This window comes from Geotrypetes seraphini, chromosome 5 (genome assembly GCF_902459505.1).
Source record: "Geotrypetes seraphini chromosome 5, aGeoSer1.1, whole genome shotgun sequence".
NCBI classification, from domain to species: domain Eukaryota; kingdom Metazoa; phylum Chordata; class Amphibia; order Gymnophiona; family Dermophiidae; genus Geotrypetes; species Geotrypetes seraphini.
Genome location: NC_047088.1, coordinates 55029431 through 55041577, shown reverse-complemented (window position 1 = coordinate 55041577; position 12147 = coordinate 55029431). Strand labels below are relative to the sequence as shown.

At 41.9% G+C, this 12147-nt stretch overlaps 1 protein-coding gene across 3 annotated transcripts in view; it reads left to right on the top strand.

Annotated features, from left to right (window-relative positions):
• The window catches only part of CHM (CHM Rab escort protein), a 211572-nt gene that overhangs the window by 68764 nt on the left and 130661 nt on the right, over positions 1-12147 (top strand). For all 3 annotated transcript variants that reach the window (XR_004539584.1, XM_033945876.1, XM_033945875.1), the window contains exons 6-8: positions 3875-3991; positions 7583-7703; positions 9375-9597. Coding sequence is in view for 2 of the 3 variants with exons in the window: in XM_033945876.1 (XP_033801767.1) it covers positions 3875-3991; positions 7583-7703; positions 9375-9597 (461 nt within the window). In the remaining variant the exon portion in view is untranslated. The remainder of the gene's footprint in view (positions 1-3874; positions 3992-7582; positions 7704-9374; positions 9598-12147) is intronic.

The following is a 12147-nucleotide window of genomic DNA, read 5'->3' as shown; positions in this document are numbered from 1 at the left end:
GAACTCGGAGTGCTTTGCAGCCTGGTGCAGGTATGGAAAGTGGGAGTCTAAGATCAGAGGGGAGCTCAGGATAGGCAAGGACCCCTACTGGCTGAAAACCCAGCTGTCGGAGAAAAATCTTACATGCTGGAGTTTCAGAGCCTAAAAGACCTTTTCATAGAGAAATAAGTTGAAATAAGTTTTTGATATTCTGTGAAGGGCTGCACTGAACTTGTCTTGTAATGAAAGGACCACACTGAATAGTCCTGCAATGAAAGGGCCGTGCTGAAATGGTGGCTCTTAAACGGCCTCAATGAATCATCCTAGACCACCTCTCCTTCTGCTTTCATCTGTTGTAGTGGATATTGTTTGCTTTGGTACAAACTGAAGAGGGCACTATACTCCACTGGTGAAGGAGGAGGAGCTGAAAGATGTGATTGACATTCTTCTGCAACAGTTTATGACCAGAGGATTTTCAACTAGAGCAGGGCTAGGCAGTTCTGCTCCTCGAGAGCCACAGGCAGGCCAGGTTTTCAGGAATCCACAAAAAATGTGCATGAGATAGATTTGTATCTCAAGGAGGCAGTGCATGCAAATTCATCTCATATATATTCATTGTGGATATCCTGAAAACCTGACCTGCCTGTGGCTCTCGAAGATCAGAATTGCCTACACCTGATCTAGAGTACAAACTCCTATATGTATTAACAGAAAGAAGATTATCCAGGTAAGAACCTAATCTTCCATTCTGGAAACAGCACAGAAAAAGTCTGTCTGTGCACCATAAAAATTTTGTTGAAGAAAAGCAGTTAAGGCATTATGTGCTAAAGATATAAATGTTAAAGGAATAATCTATGGATTAGTATTGTAAATATTTGATATTTATAACTGGTGGTCTGACATGAGGTGTAAGTAGATGGTTTTATTTGCCAATATTAGGTTGTCTCTAAAATGACAGACAGGCAAGGTGGTTGACAGAGATAAAGAGACTAGTAGCGAATCCTGGTAAAATCTTGAACTGAAAATGTTGCTTCTTAGAACTCATAATACCATGTTTCCCCGAAAATAAGACAGTGTCTTATATTAATTTTAGGGCCCAAAAAACAAACTGGGTCTTATTTTTGGGGTATGTGCATAATCATCTCTCCCTTCCTCTCCTTCACACCAATTCTTCCTCTCCTCCCCCACATGTGCAGCATATTTCTTCCCCTCCTTCCCATCCGTCGTGCAGCAGGACCCTTATCCAGCTTCTATCCTTCCCTCCCTCCCATCCTTCATGCAGCAGGACCCTTGCCCAGCTTCCCTTCCCTCCCATTCCTTGTGCAGCAGCAGAACCCTTGAGCGAGAACCTGCCCCTGCAGCAAACCCCCATCCTTCCCTCCCTCCCATCCGAACTCAGCCAACTGCAAGTGAGTCCTACATACCTCCCTAAGTAGCGTCGGGCCAGCAGCACTCTAAACAGGCTGCTTCGGCCTTCTTCGCTCGTGAATTCACTCTACTGCATTAATGATGATGTCATCAGTAATGCAGCAGATTGAATTCATGGACGGACAAGGCCAAAGCAGCCTGTTTAACATAAAAACATAGCATAGTGGTTGACGGCAGATAAAGACCCGAATGGTCCATCCAGTCCAGAGTGCTGCTGGCCCAACGCTGCTTAGGGAGGTATGTACTAGGGCTTGCTCGCAGTCGGCGGGGTTTGTATGGGAGGGAAGGAAGGGTGGGGGTGGGTGCTTGGGGGGGGCAGTGCTCGGTCAAGGGTTCTGCTGCCCAAGGGATGGGAGGGAGGGAAGGAAGGGGAACTGCCGGTGAATCGCAGGACTAGGGCTTATTTTGGGGTAGGGCTTATATTAAGATCTGCCCTGAAAATCCTGCTGGGGCTTATTTTCAGGGTAGGTCTTATTTTCATGGAAACACGGTAGGAAGTATCTTTACAGAAATGTCTCTTGACTTAGTTTTGCTTTGTATTTTTTACTTTAGTTTCAATAAACATAAGGACAATTTATCACCATATAATAATATTTAGTATACAGTATACATATACAGTATTTAGTGAAAAGCTTGTTGGATACTTTTGGAAATCTGCATGGAAGAAGTGGAAAGTACCCCTGTTGTTGGGTGTTGGGAATAAAGTTAGTTAAAAAAAGGAGACCCACATCTTTAGAGTCAGGAAGGGGGGGGCAGCAGAAGTCTTAGATAGTAGTCGGCTCTTGGTGCACAACGCAGACTTAGAAAATGATGGCAGATAAAGACCAAAAGGCCCCTCCAGCCTGCCCATCTGCAGCATCCACTACTTGCTGTTGACTACTGCCTGCTGAAGCCAACAGCAGAGCACACATGCCAGCAGTAGGTTCTATATCTTCTAGGGTTGACCATTATGAAGTTGAGAACCTATCAGAGTCTCATTCACTGTGGCTCAGAGGTGGTGGCCCCCCCTCTTCTGTAGGAGAAGGAACATTTCCCAGTCGCATGAGTCGCATTGATGAAAAGAACTTTGCACCTTATGAATCTGGCCATACCCACTGGAGGGTCTCTTGAAGCCCCCCTAAGCATTTCTTCCTCCACAATGCGCTCTTCCACATGATTTTGGCAGAGTGGGAGGCTCCGGATGGAGTCCTTCAAGAATCCAAGGTGTTAGGCTGTATCTTTTAGAACATAAGAACCCAAGACTTCCATTGCACACTGGATAATGACAGCTATTTAGACTGATTATATTTTCAGGACTAAACCATGCCTTCCAGCCTCTTATGTTCAGTTAACCTCTTGGGTAGAGGCCTGAGCAAATTCACCAGAGGATATCTGTAGAGCAGTGACCTGGTTGTCATGCCATTCTTTTTTAAAGTTACAAACTGAATGTGCTGGCCAAAATCCAATTGGATTTTTGAAGAGTTGTCAACAGGGTGCCTTGCCATTCCCCACCCAGTGAATTTCTGCTTCTCAATCGTACAGGACAATGCAGCTGGACATTAAAAAAGGTGAAATATAATACCTGCTGCACCTGGAAGACATTGGTTCTCTGCTTCATTGAATTTAATTATGACTGCAGTGATTTGATGGAACTTGGGTGTGGTATATGAGACCTTCCACTGCTTTCCACTGAGCTTTAGCACTTATACTGGTGATGTCACTGGGAAAAGTCAGCTTCTCTAGCTCCCTCTGTTGGTAGGAAGGGGATGCAACCTAGTTGTACAGGATGGTGCAACAGGACTAAAGGAAAGAAAATTAACCAATATGACTAAGGGCTCCTTTTATCAAGGTGCGCTACGGGGGTTAGCGCGTCGGACATTTCATCACACGCTAATCCCCGCGTCATGCCAAAAAACTAACACCTCGTCAATGGAGGCGTTAGCAACTAGCGCGGCAGGCGGTTGAACGCACGGTATTCCGCGCGTTAACCGCCTACCGCACCTTGATAAAAGGAGCCCTAAATTTTACCTTCTTTGGATTAGGTCAGTTAATCATGTTTCCACTTATCTGTATCCCTTTCTATCTAAGTCTGGATATAATTAATGTAAGGTAGAACTATCATACCATACTTACATGAGTTGGTTGACCTCATTTCAGATCCTTTTGCATCTTCTTTGCTGTGGGATAGTATCACTCATGTACAAACACGAGTATCATGTATGACAAAATCTGCAAATTAAACATGCATAGGATGTTGTCATGTCTAAATTACATCAATTAGTTTTCTTTTCTCTGTGGCAAATTATATAAGTGTTGGATTGCCCTAGATTTTGTGAATTAAAACAATGATAAAGTTCATACAAAAAAATAAAAAAGCCAATATTGTTTGTAATTGATCAGAATATTATTCCCAGGGTTTTAGAGATGTATTATTTAATATATTGTTTTAACATTTGTTTATATAACCATATTATTTTTTTAATTGCAGTTACTTTATTCACGGGGATCATTAATTGATCTTCTCATCAAGTCCAACGTTAGCCGTTATGCAGAGTTTAAAAATGTTACTAGGATTCTTACCTTTCAGAATGGAAGAGTGGAACAGGTAGTACTGAAAATATTTTACAGAAACTGAATTTTTAATTGTACTTCCTGTGCTTTAATGTCATACTGAAAAACAGATTGGTATTTTTCTATTTGTTTGATTTTCACATGATTGCATTTTCAGTCAAAATACTCTTACTATGAAATAAAGACAGCTTTGCAGACAAGTACTGTCAGCATTATTCCTTGATATTTGCCTGATATTGAGGATATTAGCTTAAATTTACAAATTAGTTATTGTTGAACAATAATTAGAAAAGTAAAAATAGTACAGACATAAATGTTTACAACACCAAACACATTATTTCCACAATGTCTTTTATCATGAGAGGGACACTTAACACTGTCAGTGTGATTTAAATTGATATTAATGTACCATTTTATAGATTTAAACCATGAGTTGGTTTCCTGGCCAAAGAGCTATCCTGGCTGGTTTTCCTTAATGTAGATAAGACATGTTTTGCATATTAATTAAATGTTTAATGAATTGAAACATTAAGGGTCCTTTTACTAAACAATGCTAGAGGTTTTTAGCATGGGCCGGTGAGGTAAATGCTCTGACACGCATAGAATTCCTATGAGCGTCATAGCATTTACCTCGCCGGCCTGCGCTAAAAACTTCTAACGCCATTTAGTAAACCCAGCATAAGAAAAGATGTTTAGCTGCGAGGATAGCTGCTTGGGAAACATTTGCTTGAATTATTTAGGCTGCTGGTTATGTTATACAGTATATTGCCAGCTTTGAGCAAAAGTTCGACCCATGGCAATTTTCAACGTACAGATTGCAATAATTAATGTTAATAATAATAATATAAATTCCCAGTCAATACAAATTTCTGGAAACACGATATTATGAATACATTTTTGAAAATGATCTAGCGTAAATTTTGTGTGACATCAAAATCCAATCTGATACCTGGAACATAACACCCAAGACATTAATGTAATTGAAAAGATTTATGTTTGGTTTCTGATATAGCTTTTTCGAGAGAAAGTAATGTGAAAGAAAAATAATTTAAAAATGTCACAGAAATATTGAGATTTGAAATAGAAATTGCTAAATGTTGGAAAAAGGAAATAACAATGGTACTGATTGTCATTGGGGCATTAGGTACAATACCATGAGGGCTCAGAAGAAACTTGGACAAAACAATAAAGCAGGTGCACACATGCCATTTTGCGGTGATAACATCTTTCTTATTTTTAGTGGCTTCATCTCAGAACTGAGGGATGCATTTCCAGACTTGTCATAACTACAGACAGAAGCACTATTGGCACCTCACATTGGGGTCCTTTTACTAAGGTGCGTTAGCTGTTTTGGCGTGCGCTAAACGCTAATGTGTCCATAGACTTATAATGGGCATTTTAGCGTTTAGCACATGCTAAAACAGCTAACGCACCTTAGTAAAAAGACCCCATTATTAGGCACTATCTTCAGATAATCAAGTAGGGCTCAAATCATGATGAAGGGAACAGGCTAACATTGGCTATGACACTATTTGTGAAATGTGGAAATGTAAGATTTTATTGCTACTCTTCAAGGCATATTTTTAGTGCAATAGGTGGGTCATTCTGGACAAACAGGTAATATCCCAGGTCTCATGAGCTGGACAGGAATCCACTCTAGCTTTTGAATCCCTTCTCATTCACTGGAGGACTCTGCTTCCCCCTTCATTTTTTCATTCCGCAAGTGAGCCAGGAGTATTTCTGATCTGCTCTGGTTTGTTTGTTTGGTTTTTTTGGGGGGAGAGTTTGGTCTTTTTCACAGTATTTTGATTGATTTCAGTGCTAAGATCTCTTCTAGTAGAGGGTCCAGCTCTGCCTGTGTGGAGGAGAAACAGACTGAAGTCTGCAGTTTGACAGGCCAGTCCCTCTGTGGTACATGTTGGCCAGTCTACAAAAGCTTTTTGGAACTCTGGGTCCGTTCCTCTTGTAGTATTGCTTACCTGCTGCATCACAGGGACTTAATCGCAGCTGTCAGGCATCCATAAGGGGGTCAGCAGGGTCTCTTAGGGTGCTGGCTGTGTTTTGCCTCCCCCCTTTTCATGTCCATGGGTCTGCGGGGGTTTGAGGCTCAGTCAGACACCAGTCAGACTGGCAGTATGAATATTCAGCACTGGAAGTGTGGTCAGTTTAAGGCAGTGATTTTTTTCTGAGATCCAGCTACCTTTGGAGCTGAGACAGGCTGCAGCACATTTCCTGCACAGGGCACAATGAGTAAGGCTGTTACAACCTATGAGGAAAATCGAGGGGGGGGTCTTTAAAACCTGTTTTTGTTTCTTTCCTTAGGTTCCCCCACCTCAAAAATCCTAAAATTGCTGTTTTTTTTCTTTCTGTTAGTGTTTTAGAGCTGATTTTTGGTACCAAAATGCTTCTGCAGTGGCCATCTTGGGTTTCCCGATTTTTAAAAAGTTCTCCAGAAGCTTCAATTCATCTTGTTTTGCCTCATAATTAGCAGGGATGGAGTCCTCAGGCTGCTTTACCCTACTTCATACTAGTTTTGTGCTGGATGGGCACCCGAAGATCTCCTATGCACCACATGCCGTGCAACACGTGAAGGGGGGGGCAGGAGTGGTTGGCTTAGCCTCCCCTTTTCTCTGTAGAGCCATGGAACAGTCAGGGAGACTGTTGATTGGGATTAAATCCTTTCTAGAGCCCTGGAATGGCGGTCATCCTAAACTCAGGGATGTGGAGGCGCCAGAGACGGAGCCTAACGTAACAAGCTAGGGAGGTTGTTCCAGGAATGCAGTGCAGCAAGATAGAGGAGACTGAGATGGGCGTTGGCAGTAAAGGAGAGGGGTACTGACAGGAGGGACTTGTCTGCTGAACAGGGTTCCTAGAGGGATTATAGAGAGTAATAAGAGAGGAGAGATCCTGAGGAGCTGCAGAGCGAGCACACTTGGAACATCAGTAAGAGGAGTTTGAATTGTATACCTGCCTGTAGTAGGTGTTCTCCAAGGACAGCAGGCATATATTCTTACAACCCACCCACCTTCCCTAGTTGGCTTCATAGCTTTTTTTTTTTTTACTGTGCTACGGTTCCTGAACATTGATGTCATGGGTGGTGGGTGAACTGCCTCAAAGATTTAAAGTGTCAGTACACTTTGCAGTGTCCACACCAGATTCTGTTGATGATATCACCCACATGTGAGAATATATGCCTGCTATCCTCAGAGAACACCTAAGTTCTTTGTCATACCAACCTGCTTTATATACATAGACATTCCAAAATGTACAAGCTAAGACCTATATGATATGTGACATGGACCTAGGAGAATGTTCTTACTTTGTATCTGTTTTTGTACCAGATGTGAGAAAATAAGGGCTCCTTTTACTAAGCTGCACTAGCGCTTTTAAGCGCGTGCTGCATTGTCCTGCACGCTAGACGCTAACGCCAGCATTGAGCTGGCGTTAGTTCTTGCCGCGTAGCGCAGGGTTAGCACGCGCGGCAATGTAGCGTGTGCTAAAAACGCTAGCGCACCTTAGTAAAAGGATCCCTAAATGTTTTTAACACAGTTAAATGATCACTTAATCAGTTTAAGACATACACTGTGAACTTCTTTAAAAAGTAAGGAATTTTGGTATTTTATAGGTACCTTGTTCCAGGGCAGATGTCTTTGCCAGCAAACAACTCACAATGGTAGAAAAGAGAATGTTGATGAAATTTCTTACATTTTGTCTGGATTATGAGCAAAATGCTGAAGAATACCAAGGTACAGTTTGTTTTCGCCTTCAATATTATGTAGTTCATGTATTATTGAAAATATTAGTGTGTGTGTTGCTTCCACGGTTATGAGGAAAATATAAGTAGGGAATAGAAGAAAATATGGTATCTTGCATGTACTGTTCCTTTTTTTAAAAAAATTCTTATATTCATATTCTCTCCCTGGCTGCTGACCCCAAGAACCCATTTGACAATGTGATTCAAGAATCTTAAATGTTAGTGGTGGTAGTGAACTTTAACAGAAGCCTTGTCTGATATGCCTTTTGGGTCTGATTTTGTATAGGACATCCAGTCTCAGCAGCCACCTAAGCAGCTTTTGAGAATCACACACAGGCATCCTATACAGAATCACATCTGTTCTAATGGCAGATGCCTAACCCCTGCCTAACCACCCCAATTCTCTAACCTTTTAGAGAATCGCGTTGCCGCTGAGCTGATGACAGCAAGGGATTCTCCCTGCTGTGATTAACTGAGCGGCAGCAGCAGAGAACCCCCGCACCCCACTACAAGTTGGCCAGCAGGAGGGATGCTTACTCCCTCCTGCCGTAACACCCCCCCAACTGTCCGAGGCAGGAGGAGTGCCCAATTCTTCCTGCTGCTACCTGCTGAAGCATCGCTCCCCCCTCCTGAAGCATCCCTCGGCAGAAGGAGTGCCCAATTGCTCCTGCCGCTACCTCTTCTGAAGCATCGCCTCTGAAGCATCCCCCAGCCACCTGGTGACACCCTTCCCTTCCAGGGACCCCCCCACACCCACATGGAGACCGCACCCAGCATACCTCTAACAGGAAGGCCACCCCCCTCCCCCCTGGCCGGAGGGAGGCATACATCCTCCGACTAGCAGGCCTACCACTGGAAAATGCAAAATGTTTGATATTCTGCTGCTTTTGTTCATCATCTTACTGGTGTGTGCAACTAGAAGTAGTGCCCTCATCACATCTCTACAGTTTTATTCTATGATATATCATTTTTAAATCTATTGTCTTGTAGTTTAAATAATTTTTTGTTCATGTCTTTTTGCACATCTCTACAAAAGTAATCATTTTGACCTTTTTGTCTGTGAAATTCTAATTCCTTGAAACATTAACTCAAATCTTGAGCTGTAACTATGTTTTGTGTGCAAATGGCCATGCAAAGCCTATTTTGTGTGCTTGTTTGTGCATTTTTTCATTAATGAGCTACACTTCATGATCTTGCACCAGCTCATTCATTCAAAATTTAAATAAACTTTTGTGTGAAGTAGAATTCATGAAAAAATGTACTACTACGAAGGACACTTCTTGAAAAAATATAATACAACACATGAAACTTTGGCATGTTTTCACATTTCTAGACATTTTGCATTATTATTTTTTTTTTTTTGCGCATAGTGCTCTTTTGCAAAGTCACTTCTCTCTTTAGTGCCCAAAGAGTGGTTAGAAGTAGGCTCTGACAGATAACTTTCATATTCCAGGTCTTTTCTGTACCTTCTGTCTTTGGTCAGATATCATGCTGAACTTTCACTATTCCCTGTAGTAACAGTGTTATCAATTTATTTTGCAAAAAAATCCCAAACATTTAAGAACTGTGTTTTTCCTCCCCCCCACCGCCCCACACACACATACACTTTAAGCTTTTATCTGAATTGATTTGTACAGGTAATCTGTATTTTTCTTATTTACAGATTACAAAGACTCTGTATTTTCAGAATATTTAAAGACTAAAAAGCTAACACCCTCTCTTCAGCACTTTATTCTGCATGCAATTGCAATGGTCTCAGAGACAGCCAGCACCATTGATGGTCTCAGAGCAACTCAGCATTTCCTTCAGAGTCTTGGTCGCTATGGAAACACTCCATTCTTATTTCCTTTGTATGGTCTGGGAGAAATTCCACAGTGTTTCTGTAGGTAAGAATAGTTTGGTTTTCTTTATAAATTTGTTTATAAATACATTTGCAAAAGTAAAAATTGTTTTTGTGTGACCTCTTTAAATGGAATGTAGAGCAATTATTTTACTAATTTGAATTTTGTTTTGTGTTGAAAAACGGAAATGTTTTTTCTAAAAGTTTTGATGATAAGGAAACATCTGTATTTTTGTTTAAGGACATTCATTTCAGTTGCATTAACACAAGTTTTATGATATAACTAGCAGATAGCTATCCAGAAACTGACTGACAGCTATGACAGCAAAATATTTTGAATTACTGGCTACAGGGATAATGTTTGATATTCTGCTACTTTTGTTCACCATCTTCCTGGTGTGTGCAACTAGAGGTAGTTAGGTGATAAAAAGGAATAAGGAGGAGAGAGCAAGTATATTCTGTTGATAAGCAGGATGCTTCACACACTCTTAATGGTTATCATCATCATGTGACGGAGTCAACAAGACCTGCTGTCTAAAAGTTCAGAAAATCATGAAAATCTTTCTAAATATGTGTGGGAGTTCCTGTATAACTTCCAATTCACTTGGCCCCTCAATCAATTCTGGTCTCCTAGATCAGTGTTCTTCAACCTTTTTACACCCGTGGACCGGCAGAAAAAAAAGAATTATTTTGTGGACCGGCAAACTACTAGGACTAGAATTTTAAAAACCCGTTTCCGCCCCATCTCCGCGAGCTCGGTCCCCACAAATCATCTGATTCCATCCACACAAGCCTCAGTTATGATTTTATATTGAATGTATTTTATTAAAGTATAAAAAGAAACAATATTCTGTACAATTGTCATTTTATAAATACAAATAATTCAGAGCAAGGATCAACAAAACCCCTTCACATATATCCCCTCTACTATCAAGAAAACTGAACAAGCCAAATTATTACAAAATGCTACACAGAAATATCATGCTAACAGAATACTGCAGTCACACATGACAGGAATAGTTTTAGGGGAGTGCAACTAGGGCAACTGCCCCCTGTTCAGAGAGCGCCCTAAGCCAGCTGGAAGCTAAAGAAGCACTGCCTGGGTTTTGCAGTCCCCAGTTATGTCTAACACCAGCTCTAGCAGGATATATATTTCAAATCTGATATATTCTAATCACAAAATAGAAATAACATTATTTTTTTCTACCTTTTGTCGTCTCTGGTTTCTGCTTTCAATCTTCTTTTCACTCTCTTCCTTTCAGCGTCTGCCCTCTCTGTCTCTTCAATCCAGCATCTGCCCCTTCCATCCACTGTCTGTCCTCTCCCCCTTCCATATGGTATCTGTCTTCTTTCTATGCCCCTCTCCCCTTTCCATCCAGCTTGTGCCCCCTCTCTCCTTTTTACATGATTCATTCCAGCTTCACTGCTCTCTTCATTTTTATCTCTCCTACACCAGATCTATCATTGTTGTCCCTCTCTGCTTATTTTTCTGCTGACCCCTTCCTATCATCAATCTCTCTACTTTCTCATGCCTGTGTCTCCCCTTCCCCTCCTCTAATCTCTCTGCCAGATGTTTCCTTCCTTTTTCATTCTCCCTTCCCTCCTCCTCCTGTCCAGCAGTAACTCTCTTCCTTTCCTCCCCTCCCAGCAGCATCTCTCCTTCTCCCTCTCCAATAGCAGCTGTCCTTTTTTTTCCCTTGCCCAGCAGCTTCCCAGACTCCTTTTCTCCTCCCCTCTTAGCAGCATCTTTCCTTCTCCCTCTCTAGTAGCAGCTGTCCCTGTTTCCCCTTGCCCAGCAGCTTCCCAGACTCCAATAGTGGATTTCTCCCCTTCCAGCAGCTCTCCTTACTTCTCAGCGCAGCGATTCAGGAAGGCAGCCTCGGGTCCTTTGTTGGGTTGCGCCACCTCTGAGGAAAGAGGAAGTTGCATCATCAGAGGCAGCCGCGACTCAGCAAAAGCCCCGAGTCTGCCTTCGTGAATCGCTGCGCTGGGAAGTAAAGGAGAGCTGCAGAGAGGGGAGAAAGCCACTGTCGGAGGCTCCCCAAGATCTCTCCGGCCCAGCGCAGACTTCAGCTGTTGATCTTGCCGGCCCTGCGCAGACTGGCAGGAAATTGAAGGGAGTCAATCTTGCCGGCCCTGCGCAGACCGGCAAAAATTTCCTGCGGACCAGCGGTTGAAGCACTGTGTCCTAGACCATTTTTTTCAACTTCTTGAAGCCAAGTATCCCCTAAGCCTAACAAATACCAACCAAGTACCCCTGCCCAAGGTCCAGCCTACACCCACCTAAGTTCCGTCCCTGACTCCACCCCCATATATTAGTACTAATTGTAATTAAATTTCTTCCATCCATTTTTCATATACATATAATATTATCTTATTAATATATAATGGTAACCACAAAATTAAAAAAACTCAAAGTACACTGTATGTAGAGAAAATGTTAATTATCATTTATATTCGGGGGGTGGGGTTCCTAGAGGTCTAGGCAGATGATTTTAAAATATGCAATGTCACCTCAGTAACAACTATAGGAAAATAGACAAATATAGTGCAAAATATAGACAGCAGGAATAAATTCTCAAAACAGACACATTTT